The sequence below is a fragment of the Corvus kubaryi genome, unplaced genomic scaffold, assembly GCF_017639235.1.
Source record: "Corvus kubaryi isolate FWS band 111438036 unplaced genomic scaffold, C.kubaryi_AGA036_p1.0 37394, whole genome shotgun sequence".
Lineage (NCBI taxonomy): Eukaryota > Metazoa > Chordata > Aves > Passeriformes > Corvidae > Corvus > Corvus kubaryi.
In genome coordinates, this window is record NW_024581133.1 from 2,372,304 (window position 1) to 2,395,127 (window position 22,824).

The 22,824-nt window shown below is 39.7% G+C and overlaps 1 protein-coding gene across 2 annotated transcripts in view; it reads right to left on the bottom strand.

Moving 5' to 3' along the window:
* FBN1 (fibrillin 1) overlaps positions 1–22,824 on the bottom strand; it is a 145,159-nt gene that overhangs the window by 68,277 nt on the left and 54,058 nt on the right. For both annotated transcript variants that reach the window (XM_042039062.1, XM_042039063.1), the window contains 8 exons: positions 21,037–21,162; positions 17,194–17,319; positions 13,331–13,489; positions 10,305–10,466; positions 8,827–8,967; positions 7,938–8,057; positions 4,384–4,509; positions 2,131–2,253 (listed from right to left, as the gene is read on the bottom strand). In XM_042039062.1, the coding sequence (XP_041894996.1) occupies positions 2,131–2,253; positions 4,384–4,509; positions 7,938–8,057; positions 8,827–8,967; positions 10,305–10,466; positions 13,331–13,489; positions 17,194–17,319; positions 21,037–21,162 (1,083 nt within the window). The remainder of the gene's footprint in view (positions 1–2,130; positions 2,254–4,383; positions 4,510–7,937; positions 8,058–8,826; positions 8,968–10,304; positions 10,467–13,330; positions 13,490–17,193; positions 17,320–21,036; positions 21,163–22,824) is intronic.

Genomic DNA, 22,824 nt, shown 5'->3' on the forward strand with positions numbered 1-22,824 from the left:
AGTTATTTACTTTGCACATTCGGCATGTACAGAAAGGACTCAATAAGGACAAACATCAAAAATACACAGGAAAAGACATTATTAAAGATGAAACTTTTAAAATTTTAGTAACACGACTGGAGAGCTGTGCTCCTCTAGCCACTGAAGACCTGGGAATTGTTTCATGATACTTTGGGCAAATGGAAGAAACGAGACAAATATGAAGAGGATAAAAGGTGTAATTTGGGTGTCCAGGTTTCAAAATCTGGTTTGATTTTGTCCCAGTAACAATTCTAACATGTAATAAATGTTTGCATGCTCATTCATAAAGAACAAGGCTTATGGTAAGTGCTGAAAAGCAGTGGGAGAAATTCTTCTTTTTACTATAAGATTTGTTCCAATTTTCAGTAGGAATCAGTTGAGTTCTCTGCAACTTTGGACAATTTTCAAATATTCCTCCTTTGATGCAGAGAAGTAACATTTCTCTACGGCCAGAAACCCCTTTTTGACTATATCCATACTCCTGTTTAGCCAGGAGGCACATAACAGAGGCTGTAAGACTGAACATCATTGTGTTTTAAGTAATCCGTAATCTTCTTGGGTGGCCTTTCAGACTGGCACAGACTGATGTAATAAAAAAAATAAAATTAAATAAATAAATAAATATATATATATATATATATTCAAGGCAAAAATCAAGACAAGTATTTGGGCTGGGCTGAGCTTGCATCCATGAGTCACATCCCTGCTAATGACACAGAGAACAGCCAGGGATCTGTGGGAACACAACTGGCTGATGTGCCATGGCCTGATGGGCATTGAAGTCTTACTGACATCCCACACACAGACCAGCTGGAAAATCAGCTTTGGCAAAGCACACACATCCCACATGGAAAACAGGTAAGAATGGAAATAAATGTGATTGCCCTAAGTGTGTGAAGGCTGCAGCCAACACAGCTGGCAGTTGTTAGGCTAAGGAGACACTTGTATGGTAATGCACAATGGCTCTTTTGAGAAAATAAAGCACATCCCAACTAAAGCAACCCTTTTACAAAGCCAGAACAGGATCATCTCATTAGAGTTACCTGATTCCCCTACCTGAAGGCTGGGTAGCACTCTCCTGCATACCTAGTGCAAGAGTCATCACATTCAAGAGATGTTTCAGATGTTTTACACAATTTGTTGTCCTGATTTTGATCTAAAGTCTGTTTTGGACTGGTACAGTGTTCAACAAACACAAGGATCCAAATTAATTCACCGTTCACATCACTAACTCTCAAAACCAAGTTATTCAAACATTTACTTTTGCTACTGGTCCACAAGATGCTGCAATGTGACATTTTTTTAAATTTGCCAAAGTGTAATGAAGCACTTTTTCTGCCTTGATTCAAAGAGTTAAAAGATTTTGAATTTTTCAAAAGAAAAACTGTAAGTAACTTGGCCCTTGTTTATTCTTGTTTATTCTTTGTTTTGAACTTTTGCTTTGTGCCTGTAAAACCTGTGGAAACATGAAGATTTATATACCCAAAATTTCCAGTTCCTGATGGGACTGAACAAAACTCTAATGACAAAAGTAAATAACTAGCAACCAGGAGGCTGCAGTGTCTCCCACAGGGGGTATTGCTGAGCTAGTGCACCAGATGGAAAAGGCAATCTTGCTGTGGTGCTCATGTCTGCATCTTGGTCACACGGAGTGCTGGGCACTCCTCAGAGATGCTGCATTGACTAGGAGCACCCAGACAGGAACGGGAGAAAAGCCCAAAGAAGGCAATGAGCCAGGATGTTTGGGTGGCCAAAAGCAGAGCACTTTCAAAGGCCAAATACAAAATGTTAGATATGCTTGAACCAATCTGCAAAAGACACCATTTGCAAAAAGAAAAAGGATTTTGACTAGGTCAGATCATGCAGTCCTTGTTCAAACAATATTTCCCACTGGCTGGTTAGGGTGGTTGCTCAACAATGTGGAGAAGACTGAGTACTGTCTTGCACAAAGACAAGGAATTCCAGCTGATTAAAAAAGCATCTCTGCTGAGAACTCTGCTCAGTACATCTTGTTCCCAAGGATCACTGTAAGGAAATAAGTTTATTCCTGAAGCTACCCAGAGAGACAGGACTCACAAGTTTCGGGAACCCAAAATTTATTGTGCTCACCTGTGCAATAGCGTCCATCAGATGCTAGCTGGAAGCCTGGTTTACAAATGCACTTAAAGCTGCCATCTTCATTGATGCACATCCCATTGAGGCAAATGTTCCTGATGCTGCATTCATCCATATCTGAAAATGTACACGATACACAGAATGCTCATAATGTTTATGCATAAGAACTCTTACTAGTCATATCCAAAAGATAAACCTTAAGTTTTTTCTTAGTTGTCAGAGGTATAATGATAATCAGAAACATATGATGGGATATATTGAACTGTCCTAGAGGATGTGTCAAAGCAGTGACTCCATTTTTCAAAATGAATCATTAACATAAAAAGGAATGAATCCAAAGAAAGCAAAGAGAATAAAAAACAGATGAGAAACTGGACAGCTTAAGAACTTCCAGTTGGTAAAAGCCATCAAGAAGTGAGAAAGGATGCAATTAAAGAGGATTTGGAATCTTAATCTAAATAGAAGCTGGGTTAGAAGCAGCCTCCTGTTTAGAATGTAAATACAATTTTATGTTACTAAGAAGACCTGAAAGGGGAGGAGTGTACATTTGGGTTTGGAGTGAAAACTTTTGTAACCTCCACTGGACAAGTCTAAGATATATGGTATGGGAGAATTCCCAGCACTGTGCTTATGCATGAATTCTGTGGGCACTGCCATCCTCAACTTCCATTTAAAATAAAACCTGCCCCTTTCCTGCATTCAGCATGACAGGCCATACAGAAGGGTACTTCCTAATAATAGCTTCATAAAAGCATTATTCATCCTCTGACCTAATGGGATAGCATGAAGGATTCAAATAGGAAAAGGTGGAGGTCTCAGACACTGTTATTCTGAACCCTGCACAGTTATTCACACAACAGGAAAGAAAAAAAAGAAAAAAAAAAAAAGGCAAGTAGAGATTTCTGTGCTTGATTTGAGTAAGCTTTTATATCCTCTCAGTCTTTACTTTGTCCTGGCGCAGATGAAATCAGTTTTGGATGTTACATCCAAAAAAAAATCAGTGGTATTTACCAGTTTCATCTGAAGAACTACACACAGTTACATTAAGGTATGGCACAATGCCATGGTCTTTACTGATTAGTGTGTGTGCACACAGCTCAATGCATTACAATGCCAGAGATGAAACTGTTTCATAAGTGGATGCAACAGACATTCTGGCAGCACATGCAATGGAATTAAAAATGTTTTACCAGACTGCCGATGTCCTGGTTTTTATTACTATTAGCACATGGTATTTGGTGGGAAAGGAAGAAATCAGAATAGAGGGTTTTTTCTTGAATAGTCTAATTTCCAAATCTATTTAGTCAATGTACTTCCATAATAAGATATTTTAAAAGCAGCTTATGGTGCTAAATTGTATCTAAAAAAGAGTCAGGAAAAACAGTCTTAAAATGTCTGTCTCTACCAAGGATTAACAGAATCACTACTAGCACATAAAATCACTGGATCATAATGACATTACAATATATTCAGAATCGTGCTATTTTCCTTAATACCGCAGCTGTCTTGGACAGAAATTACACTTCTAGACATAGTGTGTTTTCTTTTTACTTACAGGCTAAGTCAGACAAAAATAATTTATGATTAAAAAAAAAAAATCGTGTATCTATCCCAACCAGGAATTTTGGCATTAAGTCTTTGAGCTGAATCACTGAGATAATATTCTGCCAAAAATGTTTCTAAGAACAGTGCTTGAAATTCTTTTAACGTATGAATAGATCATTGGGAACTCTCCCAAGGACCTTGGGAAGCATGATAAAGAACATTCTTCTTTTTTTCCTCTTTACTAAAGGTCTGGGAGGTAGGAACACATCAATTATGTTTACAAATTTTTGTTAAAACAGTTTTTATAGGTCAGACCAGCCTGCATCTACATAAACCACATTGCTAGTCACCCAGTAAGATCCCATAAAGCATGCTGTTAAACACACAGTAAAATCAGGCAGCATGTGACTTGTGCTATGTTTCAAAATGTACCACTCCCATCAAAGAAACTGCATTTTGTGATAGTGGTATGTGCTATTTCTCCTGCTGGACAGACATCCTGTTGAGGATTGCCAAGCCAAGGCTCCAGAACTGGCTGCAAAAGACATTTTACTTGCCCTCCCAGATACAGCAAAAGGTATTTGGAAATCTGACTCCTTGTTCCTTCCCTTCCCCCCACCGGGGTCCTTTTCTTTTTCATTGATGTGAATAACCTCTTGCAACTGTAATTACTGATATGGAATAACTTGAGAAAAGTCTTACCTTCACAGTTTTTCCCATCAACTGCCACTTGAAAGCCAGCATTACACACACAGTGAAAACTGCCATCTGTATTTATGCATCGTCCATTATTACAGATACGACCATTCTGTAAACATTCATCGATGTCTGAAAGCCAAACAGAAAAAAAAATAACATTTTGGGGGATTCTTTTTTATACTCAAGAGGAATTTTTCCCATTTCCCCTTCCCCTAGGTTTTTAAACCTACATGGAAATTGTATTCACCTGAGAAAGGATTTATTTTGAGTTCCATAACGGAACTTTATGGGGGTGGAAAATGTTCGTCAGCTTGAAATTTCAAGTTGCTGTGAAAGAATTTCAGTGAACATTACCCTGCAGCTTTCTCAAACAAGAATCACAATTTTTGGCCTTTTTTTTCATTTTTGCTCATCATTAAAATATTTTTACTGAACTTTAAAATTTAACAGTACCTAACTACTTAGGGAAAGATGGGGGAAAGCTTGTCTTTTGCTGCTGCTTTGTAAGATAACAGGAAAGTTCAAGACTTTCCCACCTCAGAAGAATGTCTCCTGCTTACTTTGTATTTGAAACATCAGATCCTCATTTCCCTCTCTCTGCAGGAGGTGCTTGGCAAGTGCTTTGGAGGACCTGAATAGTGATATCACACGAGGCTGGCAGCTCTCCCTCTCCTCCAAAGGAGGGAGAGGAGATGCTGAGACAGACTGTCTAGACATTTTTCAGATTGCTCAGAATTCTCAATCAAGGCCTGGACCATCTCCCAGAGATTCCTGCACACAGGGCACTCTGCTCAGGGAGAACACAGCAGCCCATGCAGACCTATCTATCATGCACCCATGCTTCCCAGTACCCTGGGGGTGCCCTTGCCCAAGCCCTCTCCGTAGAAATGCATCGCTGCACTTCAGGAAGGAGTGGAGCACAGGGTGTCCTCCCAAATGCCCCTCCTCTCTGGACACTTATGCCAGGGGAACTGATACCTGTCAAAATTGTGAACCTATACTTGCCTTCTTAGCAGTGTGGCAGTTCTGTGAAGAGCCTAAGAAAGCCTTGAAAATCACTGTTTTGCAAGCAAGCAAACAGGCCAGCAGAGGCACGAGCTGCTCAGTGATCACGCACTGCAGCGGCAGCTTGCAGCCCTCCACTTCCACAGAAGTGTACAGGCTTGATAAACCTCATTTGATAAACAAGCATCATCAATCAGCAATGCATAAACGTGATTTTCCTCTCTGCTCAGCCCCTTTTCCGCCCACTTTGCTGGCCCTTGGTTGCACCCATGTCTGGCTTCAGCTACTCCACCAGCTTTCTTCCTTAGGACAGGCAGAAATGCCACAGCATCTCAAGATTCTTCTGGCCTTTTAATGTTTAGAGCTCATTAGGTTTTGTATTTTAATGCACCTGATGCCATCCTAATGTGTTGAAAATTGATACTGAATCGCATTGTTCATACTCACAGCTGAGCAGAGCCCCAGAACTAGTCTGACACATTTCTAATTTTCAAATGAAATAACATCACCATTTTTTTTTCTCCTCAGAGAAACTAGCAAAAAATCAAAGTCCCTCTCTCACTGAAATAGCCAAAATTGCTGTCAACTCCCAGTAAGACCTGACCTTCTCTTGTCAAAAATGTTGGGTAGATTATAGTAAGCACTTAGCTATTAAAGCTTTGACTCCCACACATTCATAGCTAATCATTAGGAAATTTCACCTTTTTTTGAGGTCCATTTCATATCCTCTCTTCTGCAATTGAGAAGCATTTTTTGTTCAGATCATTAATCACAATGTGACTTTATTCACCTACGTCTCCAATTAAGATATTCATTCAGCCAATCTCCTACTAGAATTATAAGGGATCCTAATAATGGATGAATCAGTAGCTTGCAATACAGACTGCAATGTTTAATCGGTCACCAATCAGAGTCATCATGGAGAAAAAACCCTCCCCTGGAACCTCAGAGCAAGGAATACATAAACATCTGGTCATTATGGAGACTGTTTTTCAAGAGCAGACGTAAGGAATACATCTCCAAAAGCACATCAGCACAGACACATTTGTGCATGCAAAAAATTAAAATCTAAAAATCCAAAGTAGTCATGAGAAATAATTCTACAGCAAATGCTGATTTTGGCAGGCACCAGTGCTATACGTACATTTTGCCAAATGCACCCCACTAGCCTTTTTCTTTTCCCTACACTGGTCCTACAAATTCCTTTAGAAAACCAAGATTCTGCACATCACAGCATTTTCTGCTCTGGCTGTCAAGCAAGCACAGTTCCCATAGACTGCAAAGGAACTGCTAAGTGACCACACTTCAATGCCATTAAGCTACTGGGCTTCTGACAACCATGTGTTTGTGTAATGAATCAGTCAAATTAAAAGCGTGTGACAAAAATGACTCATGAGTAAATTCATCACGGCTGAGACTCCCCTCAGCACTCCCTCACCACCAGTCAGCTGAACTATGGAGATGCTTCTGCAACACGGCTGCTTGGCAGCAATTAGGTCAAATACTCCCCAGCAACATGCAGCAGTGGTGCTGGCTCTGCGTGTCCTCCTGGACTGGAGAGTGAGCTTCTGCACCACCAACACCTTTCTGATTCACAAAAGGAAGAAAAGAAATGCACACTAATATAGGTAACTTTCTTCTAGCTTTATAGAAACTCTCTGCTTCACACTGAGTGCATGCTCTGCACCCTGCACTCAGTCCAGGAAGCAAAATACAAATATAATCTGTGACTCTGAGCATTCAAACACCCTGTTTCATTTGGATGCTTCATTTTTTATGGAATATCAAAGCAGTCATTCATTCTTCTGCCAGAAATCTCTCATTATGACTTAATGATAAAGGACTGCATCCATCCACCTTTACAGTCAAATTTCTACCCAGAACAATTTGGCAGTGACAAAACCCTGACAGAGGGTTGGTTGACTGCTGAGGAGTTATGTGGTCCCACTCCCGTAGGAAGACAGGATGCAGACCATCAGGACTACTGCTCAGTCTGATCATCAAAATAACTATAACGAGGATTCTACAGCTGCCTCAGCTAGACTTTCCCAGTGCTCCACTCACTACTTTTCCACATCTAACTTTTCAGTGCTGTAAATTATGTTTAGTTCTTTCTCTGGCAGTGAGCAGAGGCAACACATGGGCAGTGTAATCTTATATTTACCCACTGGAAGACTTATCTTCCCCCCCAGCTTCCTTAGTCTTTTATACATATATGGTTTCTCCAAAGAAGGGATGTTTAATTATCCTTGAGATCTTCAAGTAGCAAAAGAAAACAGTGTCTTAATATTAAAAAAAATAAATAAATAAAATATGTCTCTTCTACTTCAAAGCCATAAATAGTGCCAAGATCCTTTTAGCACAAGACAAAATGCCTTTTCTCGTAACCCACTCTGTGAACAGCCAGCTCCAGCAGGTTAGTAATTTTTACTGCCATATCCGATTTTATTTTTTTTAAACTCTCATATTTGACCCATCCGTTAAATTTTGCTTGAAAACCATTTTCCCTCCTGATGTGTACACGACAGCAGAGGTGGCTGCATGACCATTACCTCGGCACTCTGTCCTGGTCGCTGTGCTCTGATAGCCAATACGACACTGGCAGATGTAGGATCCCTGGGTGTTCACACAGTCTCCACCAATGCATGGATTCCTTTCACATTCATCAATATCTGTGGAATACAGACAATATAATCTTATTGCGACACTGGCTAGAAGTTACTTTTACATGCAGGGGTATTTTACCATTTTGTACTTGGAGAAATAGTGGCCTTCAATCTGAAAGGGGACACCACTGAGAGCCCAGAAAAAAAGATCCCATGTTCTAAGACAAGCAAGAGCTGGGAAAAATGAATTTTCAGTAAGATAAGATATTGCATGTGTGAAAAGTAGAGGCCTTAATCCCACATTTCCACATTCCCAGCTTCACTGAAGATTTTGACAGAAGCAAAATCTTGCATCTAAGAGACAGCTAATCCTTGCTTCTATCATTGAGATCTTGCTGACTTCCAAACTTAAAGGTCTCAAGAACCCAACAAGATACTAGTCCTGAGCTGAAAGAGGACTTGTAAATCTTAGTAAGCCTAAGTTTATGATTTTTTTAACAATAGGTCACTGCATACTCAAAAAGCTAGTAGCATTTTAAAGAGATCATTTTCAATCACTAATAAACACATTATAGTCACGAGTTTGTAAAATAAGAAATCCTTGCTTCTGTATAATTTTATTACAAGCTTTGTTAAATACTGTTTTAAAGGCAAAATTGTTGTAAAAGTAAGTTTGCCATTGAGATCAATTAGCTCTTTGAAGTCTCTTTTCTGGTTTTTTTTTTGAGGCGGGGCTCTTCTATTTAAGAACTCAGTTGTTACATTGTGTGGAGAAGAATGTTTTTTTCTCCAAAATGAAATTCCCCCCTGTGATTTACAGCAGAAACCCACATACCAATGCATTCCTCTCTACCATGCAGTTGGAATCCTTTGTTGCACTCGCAGCGGTAGCTCCCAGGAGTGGGAATACAACGTCCATTACGGCAGAGATGCCGGAATGTTTGGCAATAGTCAGTTAAGTTCACCGGCAAGATCGCTGAAATAACAACAGTTGGAAAAATATTTTAATAGTTCATCAAAATAGCTTCTGATCATGTACAACTTCAGCAGGATTTTCCATTAAAAGTCAACATTTACTTTCAATTGTGATGTGAATTACATAGTAAAATGGGAGAGAGAAAATGGCCCTTTGACTCTTAAGAGATTTGTTTGAAAACAGCTAACAACCACAGAAATTTTCATTGTGGCAAGTCTGATTCTGTTTTCATCTTTTGTCCTGCCAAAGAGGACCATGTCTGTTCATACCTAGAGGTAAAGTGGGTGTGTGGCACTGCAGGGACTCTACTAAAAGCCTAAGACTAGCATAGAGCAGGCAGACCAGTTCATTATTTTAGCCTTCCCAGATAGACAGCAGTGAGGAGGGCAGGGATAACCCTGGGAATACGCCTATACTGTCTTTGGCAGGCAGGCATGAGCTGGCTCTGTCCCTACTCCCAGCTGACCAGAAGCTGTGCAGCTACGTCAGTGCTGTGTCAGCCTGAGCTAAAATACTTTGTCTCTTAGGCTTATTAGCTCAGCTTGGTGCTGAACCAAGACTAAATAGTTTCAGCTGGTGCCAGTGCAAGCAGAGACTGCTTGCATCTGCACAGAGCATGGGCAAAATCAGCTTCTGTTTACTTGCAAAAGAGTGTGTGGCTATGCCTAACGGTTTCAGGTGGCACATGCCTACTCCAGACTACATGGGCATGTAGTAATTCTCGGAGCAAGGGACAGAAAAGGATGGTATTATATTGGTATGTTGCTCTGCATTGGTAGTCTGCTCTGGCTTCCTTCTTACTCTAGAGGAAATGAGCCCATCCATGCGTAGCACTAAAATAGTTCTTTCTGCACACTGGGTCACTCAGTATCCAGCAGAGCAGTATTTTTATCAGTACATTTCCTACCTAGCCAAGTGCAAGTGAGGAAAACAACCTGAAGTTGCTTTCTGTCAGACAAGCTCTTTAATGTGTATCTTTCACAACCTAGTCAAAGAGCTACTCGTACTACACAGTGCTGACAAGCAGCAAAGCTCACAACGGCCTTAAAATAACAGTAATGTAACTACTACAATACATGAGCCACAGTACACACAATGAGAATGTGATTTTTGAAACCTATCTTAACAGGGAAAACACTACTAATGAGACAGGTATCTTGCCATAAGGTACATGGTAAGCAGGCTCTGATTAAAAGGATATCCAGAGACTCCATGTCCACATAAAGTAAGTAAAAGACACCAACAGCTGAAGGGAGCACACCGCTCCTGAGAAATGCATGTTTCTAAAGAAGCTAAATGCACATGGTGCAAGGAGAGGTTATTTCTTTCTCTCTTACGATGAGGTGGTGGAGCCCGAGATGGATAGATGATTTCTGGATGTGGAGGAGGGTAAACATCAGGAATGCGTGGTGGAGGGATGATGTCAGGACGGGCCGGAGGAAGGTCATGAGGTCTTGCTGGCAGCATAGCAGCTACTGTGCACAATTTACGGTACTCGTCTGAAACATGAAAACATGAATGCTGTTTTAGACTCTTGCAGCCTGTTCCATTTAATCCAACTCTCCCCCTTCTTGCAGTTGCAGATTAGCAATAACAAACCTTAAATAATCTGGAAAATGTGAGCCTATATGTTTTCTTCATAGTAACAAGCTTTGTTCTCTGACTTGAGTCATTAATCCACAGAATCTCAACACTACTTGACAGAAGACTGCCAGTAAAAAGGTAACAGAACTGACATTCTGGACATGAAATTGAACAGTGAGGCAGGGACCTGATCCTAATCTACTTAGTCTTCTTTCAAGCAAAAATCTTTGGTGAACTCAGTGTGAAGTTTATTTAAAGAAGGACTTCTGGATTTGATCCCAAGTTAATTTAATAGAAAGCTTGCCACAGAGTTAGAAAAATACTGAACAGGGAAAAAAGCCCAGTTTCAACTGGATTTCTTAAAAGTTAACCTCCGAAAACAAAGAAATATAAATATAAGCAATGAGGCAAAACCAATTAGAGAATGAACACACTAACACTATTTCCCTGTGAAAATTAAGTTTGCCAATAAAAGCAGAAACCAAATAAGGTGCAGTCTAAGCAGTGTAGCCAAAGACAAACCAAGTCAGATCCACACAAATTCATCCTTTTCCAGATGATGGGAAAATGATCTATTTGCTGTAAGCACAGTCAATGCTGAGTGTGATGCATTCTCCTATTGTTTATTAGTGGCATCTGCCCTACTGCCCCACTTTTCTTCTTGCCCATGATTCTTTTGTCTTTGGGAGGTGTGGGTTTGGAACTTGCGATCCAAAAAATGCACACGGAGTATCACAATTAAAGACCACATTCCAGCTGACCTAATTCATGTTCACAATCTGTGCGCACACAAATAACCATTTGTGCAGCCAGTATCTTTGAACTTCAAAATTTAAAGTCTGTGACACAACAGGGGAGAGGAATTATATAATGGGGAAAAAAATCTAGAGATGAATGAATTCCTGAAACAATATTAAAAATGAGAACAGAAAAATAAAGTAAATGTTGGGAGAACTAAGCTGGATATTTCAACCTTCAACACTTTCATCTCATGTCTCCTTCTACCTGTAAAACACATTAGAAGCTCTTCCTGAATCACAGAGGACTTGTTAAACAAACATCATAGCCTAAAGTTCTGCTTTGCCTGATTATGATGTTTGCATTTATTTAATGCTGTTGGGCGATCAGGTTGCTTCATGTGTCACTGCATTTCCCTCTATTGTTCCTTTATTTTAGTCTTTAAATAGTGTCAATGGTAACCCCTGTTATTCCACATAAACAATTCCTGCCATGTAATTAAAAAATGCAGTGCAAGCCTTTTTTACTGCAACTTTAATCTCCATGTGTAATTTCTAGTAATAAACAACCTATTTTGTAGTAGCAACTGGGTCTGCTGCCCACATTTAAAATGCAACTACTCGGTTACATGATGCAGCTAGTGCTCCCCTTTATATTGCAGTAAATTTCCATTTCAGAGTTAAGGAGACTGTGAGCCACTGACAGCTCCAAATTCCTTGTCTTGCTCTCTCAGGATACACTAAGTAAAGAATAACTGAACTTGATTAAATAATGACAGCAATACCTTAAATGCATGTAAAGCTTTTCAAAGAATTTCAAAGCACTTTTCAAAAGAGTAATTTATAGTCTCAATTTATATCCCAGGTCAGAAGCAAAACCAAAAAAGAAGTGGCATGTAACCATGATCTGGAAGACCTTGCATGGATTTATGAGTCAGGAAGTCCTGGGTTCTAGTTCCTTCTCCATGACGTCTCAGTCTGTAGCTTTGGCCAAATTACTTTACTTTTCCACCCAGTTTCTTCACCAGTTAGATATGAGTAATTAGAAAGTATTTGAAGAAAAAAAGAACTGTGTTAAGACTGAAAAATTTCTCGTCTTCCTATTTCAGATGGTTATCAATAGAGTGCACTGTTTTTAGCATGATTCTAGCCAGTTTTGAACTTTTTTAGCATGTTTAAATATTATTAATAAGACAGTGACAGAAACAGAAAGTCTTCCAAGAGTTCTGATTGTAGATTTCTGCTCCAGTACTATGTAGTTTCACTCAAAGGATTAAAAACAAAAATAATAAAAACTCCCATCTATGAGCTCTGACAATTTCTTCAGTTACACTGCTATAGTTTTACAATCCCATTCCTCTATTAACTCTGCACCTCCTTTAACCTCCTCCCATAAATTCTTCAGTTTCTTGTATCCTCCTTTTCTAAAGCATTTTATTAGGTCTCCAGTCCTAAACAATCTCAAAATCATCTTCCCTCCACTCCCCCATACTTAGTTTCACAATCTGCTCACCATCTTCTCTCAATTCAAGTGATACATTATCTGAGGATCTCAATACACAAGGGCAATAAAGAACAGCACATTTTGGTAGCAGAAAGAAACCATCTTCTGTGTCAAATTTCGGGAAATATATGGCACCTCAGAAAGCTTGTCATGAGGAAGGAAATCCCAGTTTCCCAATGAGAATGAAAATGCAGAGGGAATAGGGATATATTAGAAGGGTCCAGAGGAAGTAACTTGATCTTGAAGAGGATGTTGAAAACAAATCTGGACTAGGTAAGATCAGAGTAACTTGGCTACAAAACACTAATTAGCAACAAATAATTCCTTCTGTCTGCTTGCCCTCCTGGGGGTCCTGAGCACCCTGCCATAGGAGGCTTTGCTCTAGCAGAGGAGTTGGACTAAGCAATCTGCCAAGGTGCTCTTCAGCCTCAACCATTCCGTGTAGTTCTTTAATGAAAACATTATGGCTAAGAAAAAAAAAAAATCACAGCTAATGCAGCATTCAGCCATGCTGGCGAGAGCTCAGGTGTGTTCATACCGGTGGATCTGATGGGACACATTTCTGGAGCGGTGGCTGGAGCTGAGGCCCAGCAGCGGCCGCTGTCACAGCAGCACTGCATCTTGGACAGGGGCTGCGGCAGCTGATTGCCACAGCGCCCGTTGCTCAGCGTGGAGAAGCAGAATCCAGGGCGCACGTCTGCCAAGAGAAAGAAATGGACGGGTGACCATCAGCCCAATGAGGAAGGTGACTTTCACAAAAGGGAAAGGTCCCACTTTTCTGGAGTGATTTGCAGTATTGATGGCATAGCCCTTGCAACATTACAAGAAGCAGAAAACCAGAACAATCTAGACAATATTTGGGCTGCTTCGGACTCAAGTGTAACCTGTGAGAAAGCTGCAGTGAAATATGGAACAGCAATGAATCGACAGAGGCAAAAATGCAGTAAAAACATATATTCAGTCTATAACAACATATGCTTCTGTGCCCCTAAAGAAAAACCACAGTGTCATCTCTATTAATGATAGTACCAGATCAATTAAGCCTTGATTTGAAAGCATGGATGCACAGCAATAAATTCACAGCATTGCAGCTCTCAAAGCATTAGTTCATTTTTCATTAGCCATGGCTTCCCCAGCTGAAGTATGTAGTGATTTGACAAGATATAGGCTTGCAGGCAAGAAAGAGCAACACAGTTTTAACTGGTGCAATCACACAGTTTATGGAGATGTGTTGGCTTCCTGTCTAAAAAGGATAAGCATGTGTTTGTACAAAGAATGTCCTGTACCCAGATTTTATATACTCAGCTCTAACAACATTGCCCAGAGATAGCCCAGCTTAGAGAAGGACAAGAAAATGTGGATGAGATTTAAAAAAATCATAAAAAATAATCTTGTAATACCATCTGAAGCTTTGAGGAATTGTTTCACAATATGTCACATCATGTCAAACTCAATATAAGCTGTGATGTGATTTGATGCTGCATGATAAACCAGACCAAGTTTGTTTCTAAAACATACAAATACTTGCTGTCAAAATGTAGTGGAAAAAGTTGCAGATATAGTCTTACAACAGCAGACATCATTCCCTAAAGCAACAGCACCTCAATTACTTAGGGCATGGTGGATTCATCTGTCTAGTACCAGTGCTTTCCAGAATTTACTAGCTACACAAGTGGATATAAAAAAACCCAGGAAATTTTCATACTATTTTGAGGAAGTTGACATATAGTGATATGTTGTGAGAGTCTGTGATAGTTCTGCCTTTTATTAGCTGGAACCCTGAACGTGGCTATTACTGGCAGTACAGCTAAAAGAGTCAGTTGGCCTTTACTTCCAAACTTTAATTAGCTCACTCGTATTATCATATAGTGGAAATCTGAAACAGAGAACAAACAATCAGTTTTCAGTTCTAGTACTGGTTCTCCATTTTCTCCTAGTACCCAGCTAAACTGCCACACATATTTACTCCTTCATCTCCCTCTTAAAAATCAAAGAGGACTCCTTGGAGTCAAAACTGTTCTCCAGTACCCCTGGGGAGATACTCAGTTGCTTGGTGTGACAGTGGGGTGGATGGGAAGAAGGAAATAATCTAACAGACCTGATCATCCTCCTTTGTAATTCATCCTTCTCAATTTTGGTCAGTACCAAGTTTTGAAACATGGAAAGACGTGGAAAAGGAATCTACATGGGATCTGTGCAAGGACACAATGAGCCATGAAGAGATGAGCACACAGCAAACTGCTTTATCTAGCTACAATTATAAGAGGGTGTCCAAAAGTCACAATTTTCAGAAAAAAAACCAGTAAGTTTATGAGAAAAATACCAAATCTTTCCATCTTCGTAATCAGAAGTGAATATTTTTGTTTTCCCCCCTTTCCTTTTCTGTTTCAAATGGTAAAATCACACAAATAAGGACAAGAACAGCAGGAAACAACTTTTATCTGTTTCAGTTTTTAGTATTTATTATTTTTACTAAAAATTACAGCCTTCTGAAAAGGCAAAAAATCACCATGAGAAGAAATTTCAATAAAAATGTGTCTCGCAAAAATAAAAAATATGCCAGTTGGAAGTACAGGCTATCAACTTTCTTCACTATACTCTTCATGTACTTGGGATGAAATGCCCTGCTCTTGTTTCTGCTCTTCAGCTCTAGGAGATATTCTCTTTGCTTTCTCTGTTCTTATTTTTAAGGTTTGTAATAATGGAGCTCCTGGTGCATCCTTTGGATGTTTGGCCCCAGTGCTGCTCAGTTTGAGTCCCCTAAGGGATACATTTCTCAGAAGCATTTCCTCCTCTCTAACAGAACAGACACGTTCAGCTAACACTTTTCACTTAAGACAGACATGTTGTAATCAAATCAAGATTACATGTTTTGTCCAGCAGTAATACAAATCTGGGCTCTGTCCCTGTGAATATGGCAAGTATGAGTCTGCATATTAGACCTGAATCCAAAATATCTACAGACAATTGATAGTGCTTCCCATTTAGCACATCTTGCCTTGAACACAAAGCCAAAATTTTAATGATGGCTCATAGTCTGGCATATTATTTATCATACTTTGTTACCATTTAAAACTCCAATTCTTTAGCTGAATTGCCTCAGCCTACAAATACATGGGAAAATGTAAAAATGCTGGGAAACTGCAGGAATGTGACATGGGTGTGAATGTTGGCCAGTCCTGACTGAGTGGTGATATATGAAGTAAAAAGAAAATGCAAGTTGTGCATCTCTAGAAAATTTTTGTTACGGAGAGGTGAATCTTGCTCAGAAATATTAAGTGCAGGCAGCAATCAATGATTTAATGATCCATAGCAATTTAGAAGCTATTAATCTGAAGCAATAAAAGCAATTCCCTTTGGCATTTTAAGTGTAGAGTATGGATCAAAACTACAGAAAAGCTGTTCTTGATGATGGAAGAAAAACAGTTTATTTCTTACAACCTGCAGAAATGGAATGGCACCATTCAAAATGAATCACAACCCAAACTACTTCCAGATCTCCCGGGAAAGTTAATATTATTTGGTACTAATCTCTGTGAAGTTTGGGATTCTTTCCAATTTTTTTCTGAAATTATTTCTTCCAAAGGTACTAAACACAGGATGCTGTCTTGATTCCTAATGCTGGCACTGTGTAAGAGCCTTTAAAAAAACAAGCTAAAACTGAGGAAATAAAACTTTCATTTGATTTTTGCCCAAAATTCAGCACTGGTACTGAAAAAAGAAATTACTGCACAAAAATGAGAAAAAAATAAATTAACAGACCTGCCTCAGGGCAGGCTGTATGCTTCCCAGAAGCATTAACTGCTAACACTGTTCTTTTAGGGCTTTGGTACTGCAGTGGCAGTCATTTAATTCACAAAGTTCTTTGGTTCCTGGTTGGGCCTTTGGAAGATGGGTTCTGCTCTGCCACCTGTGAAAGCCTGAGAGAACAGCCCTGCCAGATCATCAGCATCATAAAAGCACACAAAAATTTTCCATACTCAGTTTATCACACTATTTCTTTTAATGACAAATACCTGCATTAGGGTCATAACAGCTGGAATGCAAATTTGCTTTTCTAAATGAGTGCTGAACATAACATGGACTAAATTAAAGACAAACATGAAAGCAACAGTGCCAAGGAGATGGTTAAACAAGTTCTAAGGCAACAAATATGACATAATAGAAAAACTGTGGCAGAAAAATAAAAGAGAAGGTCACAATGAAGAGGCAAAGAAGAAACATCCTGCAAATGGAAAACTCATTTCAGAATACATACACAGGCACGTGATGTACTTTTATACAAAAGAAGGATTTCAAGTTCACAAGTTGAAATATGTTTCTGACATACTCTTATCCATTTTAGAAATTCATGAATGTTTATGACACCGATGGTCCTATTGTTCACAGGATTCTACTCACCTATGCATTTTAAGCCATCAGGAGCTGTATAAAACCCTGGAGGACACTTGCAGAAGTAACTACTAACTGTGTTTGAACACTCTCCTCCATCACAAATTCCAGGAATGGTGCTACATTCATCGATATCTTCAAGACAAAAAGAGATGCAGGGGCAGGTTAGCTAAATTAGTTTTAGCACAAGAAGAGATATTTTATAATTAGTAGTAATAATCAAATTCAGGGCATAATCAGCAGTTTTGAATTAGCATCTTTTGTTAGGCATCTTATAAACAGAAATGAAACAGAACCTAAAAAACCACTGTATCTGCATTGAATTCTGCCTACCAGAATTAAAAAAACTGTGTTGAGACCAGAGTGCAAACTGTGCCATGACCACAGTGATCAGGAGCTTAACCATTATCTCCAGCAGCACAGCATCTCCTGGTACCACACTGAGGCACTGCTTCAATACAGACTCGAAGGGAGATGTACCACCTACTGAACTGCCTGTCCTTCTCACTGCACTCGGGTTTTGTCTTGGAAACCCCCCACACAAAAGCACTGAGCAGCTAGGTATTGTTCAACTAATGCAATCTGACAGGATTACAGCTCAGACCAGGATGACTGCAGGCAACAAAAATTATATTCCCTGACTTTCTCCACTAAATCAGTGTTCTGAAGTTTCAACAGGTTTCTAGAGTGTAACCAAAATATCTACTGCAGAAATCAGGCAGCATCCATAATTCCCCCGACATTTTGTCAGTGATTTTAAAATAAAATTTCCATATCATGATTCTCTTCACTAAAAAACCTCAATCCATATTCTAAATCATCATCATGGATACAATGCAGAAAAATTTTCAAAGTCTGCGGGAAAAAAACCTAACAAATTCTTACAACTCATCATAGCTACACAGAGGGAACTTGAAGGGTTTCTTCCACAGCTAGTTTGTATTATCTACAGCTATGTGAATAACAACCTATGTCAGCCCCAAGTGCTCCTTAATTACCACCAGTAGCCCGCCTGTGATGTGTAGTTACTTTGCCCTTGTTTCCAGAGACTGTCTTAACAATGCAGCTGCATCTAATTAGCACTGCCCTCATCTCCTCGGAACCTGGAGTTCTGCTGAGGTTAAAAACAGCTCAATCTTTTCCATGGTACCTACAAGAGTAATCAGCCAAACAGAGCAGAAAGGGAGGTTATTCTCTAGGCTGATCAATGACATCTGCTTGTCACAGCCATCTACAATCACCCAGATGCTCTCCTGACAGGGAGCATCCAGCTAGAAATAATGGCATCACAGGACTCTACCCAACCTCTCCTCCAGAGATCTACGAAAAGACAGACACATGACTGTAATAATGATTTCACCAACCACAAAAATTTCTGAGATGAAATACTGCAACACCACCCAACACACCAAGGCAAAGAGTGAATAATACCATAGTCATTAAAATGGACTGGAAGAATTTAAATGTAACGCCTAAATTGGAATTTGGCCCCACCAGATGGGGGAACACCCGAAGTCCCACAGGACCATTAATGAGAATTTTAGCAAGTAGAGAGGATCTCAGTTCTACTTCTGTGAAGACAGTAATATAAAAACTCAGTAGTATAAAAACTAACAACTCCTGCTCTTCTAGGTAAAGTAAGGGATGCTCTAATATTTTTGTAGCCCCTTGCCTTTGCAGGAAAGTAGTGGAGGGACTGGGGTGGCACAAAGATCACTCAAGTTTGCAGACTCAGCCATCCTGAGTGGAGCAGGGCCCTGGGTCCCTTGTGCACACATTCTTCCCCAGCATCTTGCTAGTTGTCCTGATGTGGGTCACATTCCTCACTTGGGTGTGTGAGAGGGGTGTGACTTTTTGTTCAGTGCTACTTCGAGGATGTTGCCAAAGCCTCAAGTCCGAGTGCCCTGGGAGCACTGCTAAGAGACTTCTGGCTTCTGCTCCAAGATTATACACCACAGGAGTCCCACAAGTCTCAGTGACAAAAAATGTGGAAATTGAATTTTGGTCTGAATAAAGCCCTTAATTAACAGAGAAAAATGCAATCGTAAATGGATCAGATTCAAGCATTTTCTGACTCAAATTCACCAATGTTTATCTTAAAGTCAGTGTTGCCACTGTTTATATAGAGTCCGACCTTTTTAAAAGCAAAATCATCACTCTTTATTTTAGGGTTGAGCCTAACCCAAACAGTATTTCACTATTTATATTAGTGTTGACATCCATATAAGCAATATTGTCATTGCTAAGCATGCAAGTTTTACAAAGGTAAGTATACTTGATGTACTCGCAGACTTAAATGTCACTCCAGGAAAAATTACTCCCCCAGTCACCACAAAAAGAAGAATTTACTTCAGCATTAGTGCCAATGGAAAAGAAATGGTTATATCAAGCAGTGAAATAATGTAGCACTTAAAATACAGATTTCCACCAGCTCTGCTAACAAAGAGAACCTCGGCCAACACACCTCATTTCCCATCTTGTTGATTGTCTCCCTGTACTTGACGATTGCTATTATGATCTAACTTTAATGGAGACCCCTTGAAAAAACAGCGCTGGTAATTCAGCAGGTAGCTCCCAGTTGAACCAAATCAGTGCCCAAGGACATATTACAACTGCCAGAAGTCCTGCTCACTAAATAGGAAGCTAAACCAAACAATCAGACTTTATTTATTATGTATCAGAATTAACTACAGTTAATTCCTGTAAAACAAACAACTTGTCTTATATTGTCTTATAAAATTCAAAAGATAATTTAGAAAGAACAGAATGGATATGCTGTTGTTGCATGATCATGCTCTTAAATGTTGAGCCTCTATCTTATTTTATGCCACTGGTATAAAGGCAGGACTTTTCACTATTTGAATTAATACCTACTCAGGTTTAACTAAAATTGCTTGGTACACACAATATGAAGATGTACTGAAAGTAACTCTCTGTCTGCAGAGGTTCAAAAATCAATAGGTATGAAACTGAAGAAGGAAAAATTCATCTGATCTTTGCATCCAGCTGATCACTGCAAAGAGATTTCACAAATGGGGCAGGAAATTTGTGGCAGAATTTGGGAACACAACAACCTATACGAGGTTCTTGAGTCCGGTTCCTTAACTGTTAGCAAGTGCAGGCTCTGAGGGTGGTGGTTGTTTGGGGGTTTTTTGTTCTTTGGTTGTTGGTAGGGCTTTTTTTTAAGATGATTCAGCAATTGAAAAATATCATCAAAATGTTTATGAGATGCAGCCTACAACTCTCAGCTTTTCATGTACTAATACTTAACAAGGCACATGTTCAGTCTCTCCTATTCACCACATTCTTGGTACTTCATCCACAGAAGGAAACACTTGCATTGTTGTTCTATCCTAAATGTATGTTGCATTCCGCCAAAATCACTGGTAGACAATATGTAAACCATGCTGTGTACAAGCTCTTCTGAAACTGCTCTCCCTAACCTGCAAATAAATTATAAAGTTTTGCCTAAAATAGGGATTTTTCTTTTGAAAGAGTAAGTCGTAATTCTTCTAAAATGACTAAAAATTTTTGAGTGCTTCTTAAAGGGCATTTGATGCAAGAAAGGATGGTGAATGCACACTTTTCTTTCACAAATACTTTTATGGTACTGAAAGTGTGCATTCCAAAATCACTAATCACTTATGAAACTTGTCTGCTCAAATTAAGTTAATTTTTAATATTCTGTGGTTTGGGAGAAAGCACCCCTATTGTATTTGTTGTGAATAATGTTATTTGCATATTCAAGACAAAAGAGACAGAAAGTTTGTTACAAACTGTTAAACAAAGTTGGTCTCCCAAAAGAAGACTCCCCTGCTTCTACTTTCAGAAGAAAGTTCTAGAAGTTCTTACCGTCACATTTTTGTGTTACTTCATTAAACTTGTGTCCAGCTGGGCATTTGCACTCAAAAGATCCAACAGTATTAATACAATTTCCCCCTTGACAGATCCCAGGGATGGCTTGGCATTCATCCACATCTATGACATAAAAAAGGAAAAAACACCCACTTTTATTTCATTTCTCAAGAACAGCCATAATAATTTGTCTACACAGAAATTAAATATGCTTAAATCCATTCTTCACCCATCATAATATTATGATACTTGCTTGGGAAGACAGACACTGATTTTGTAATTACTCTATGCAAAGTATGATTAAGTACAGTACTCTAAATATTTTCTGCAAGAAATCACATGGTTATTATTATTACAGACATTAAATATCTAACTGCTATTGCTTTGTTTTTCCAAAACATCTGGGGAATGGTGTGCAGAGAACACAGCCTGCCAGAACTCAAGTTTCTTTGAAGTGTCTAAAGCTGGTCACCCAAAATCACTTGCCCCCTCGAAAATCTTGGCAACTCCATACAGAGCTTAGGCCACCAGCACAGAGGAGCAGTTGCAGTGTGCATGGAGGGGGCCTCATGGAGAGGCACAGCAATGCAGAGTCATTACTGATGGAAATTAACTTGACACTCCAGCACGATCAGCACTGATGACATTAGACTGTGGTTAGGATTTGACTCAGAAAGTTTCACAGCCATAATTAATGTCTCAGGAGGAATTATTAATGACCTGCTTAGATATACATAAATTTGGAGAGGTTTTTCCCTTTTATTTTTCTTTCTTTGCTTTTCATTTTTTTTCACTGAGGAAAACGAAACAACAGAGATGATATCACAGGCTAGGTAGTAAGCTCAAGACAAACATTTTCAAGAGGCCCCAGTTTCTGGCCTCACAATTATTTTAGCACAATAACGTGTGTCGTCACTTAGCTGCAGAAGTGTTGCTACGGCTTAATAACAGCTACAGAAAGGAGGCTAAAGGAGGTGGAGGAGTGGCATTGCAACAGGACACTCGGGAAGTCTGGCTTGCAGTCCCCAGAGGCTGCCCTGTCTCTACTGCTCAGGAGCTCCTTCAGGAGCACAGAGCACCCCACTCTCTGAACCAAATGCTCGTGCTTCCCCCATCTCCTCAGGAGAACCACCGGCTGCTGATAAAACATGGTTGCTTGAGTTCTTGGGCTTCACACTGACAAAGGTTTCAGTGCACGGACACAAGCTGAAGGAGATGATGCCTCCAAACCTCCCTTTTTAAATCCCAGAGAGACAGCTGTAATGTGTCTTGAAGCCTGAAAAGTGAAGTATTACGTATGTACGAAAGGCTAAGAGGCAATTTTCCTGGGAGCCACAAGGAGGAAGTTTCAGGAATGCCATGGGGCATATCTGCAGCACACGGCAAAGCATTATGCAAAGATCCCTGGGTGAACCAATCCAGGTCTGGGGAGCAGCAGCAGCAGCAGCAGAGCAGAGCTGTCCCTGAGGGAACCACTGTGCTGGGAGGTCAAAGAACCAGCACAGCCTCAGCAGCCTTGACTCAACCACACTGCTGCTGGGACTTGAGCTACAGCAATGGGCTGTGCTTTAGTAACAGTCATCAGCCAGACTTCATGGCACTGTACTGACTTAAAAAAACCTCAAAAACTAAAAAAAACAAAAGTCAGGCTTCTGAGTCATGATGTCTGTTTCAAAATTCGACCTTTTGGTTTAATTTTTCTTCTTTGTATCTTTAAAAATCTAGCCTGTGATATTAATTTAACTTTCAGCCAAAGTCAAACTCTGGGCAGTGATATTCTATTTA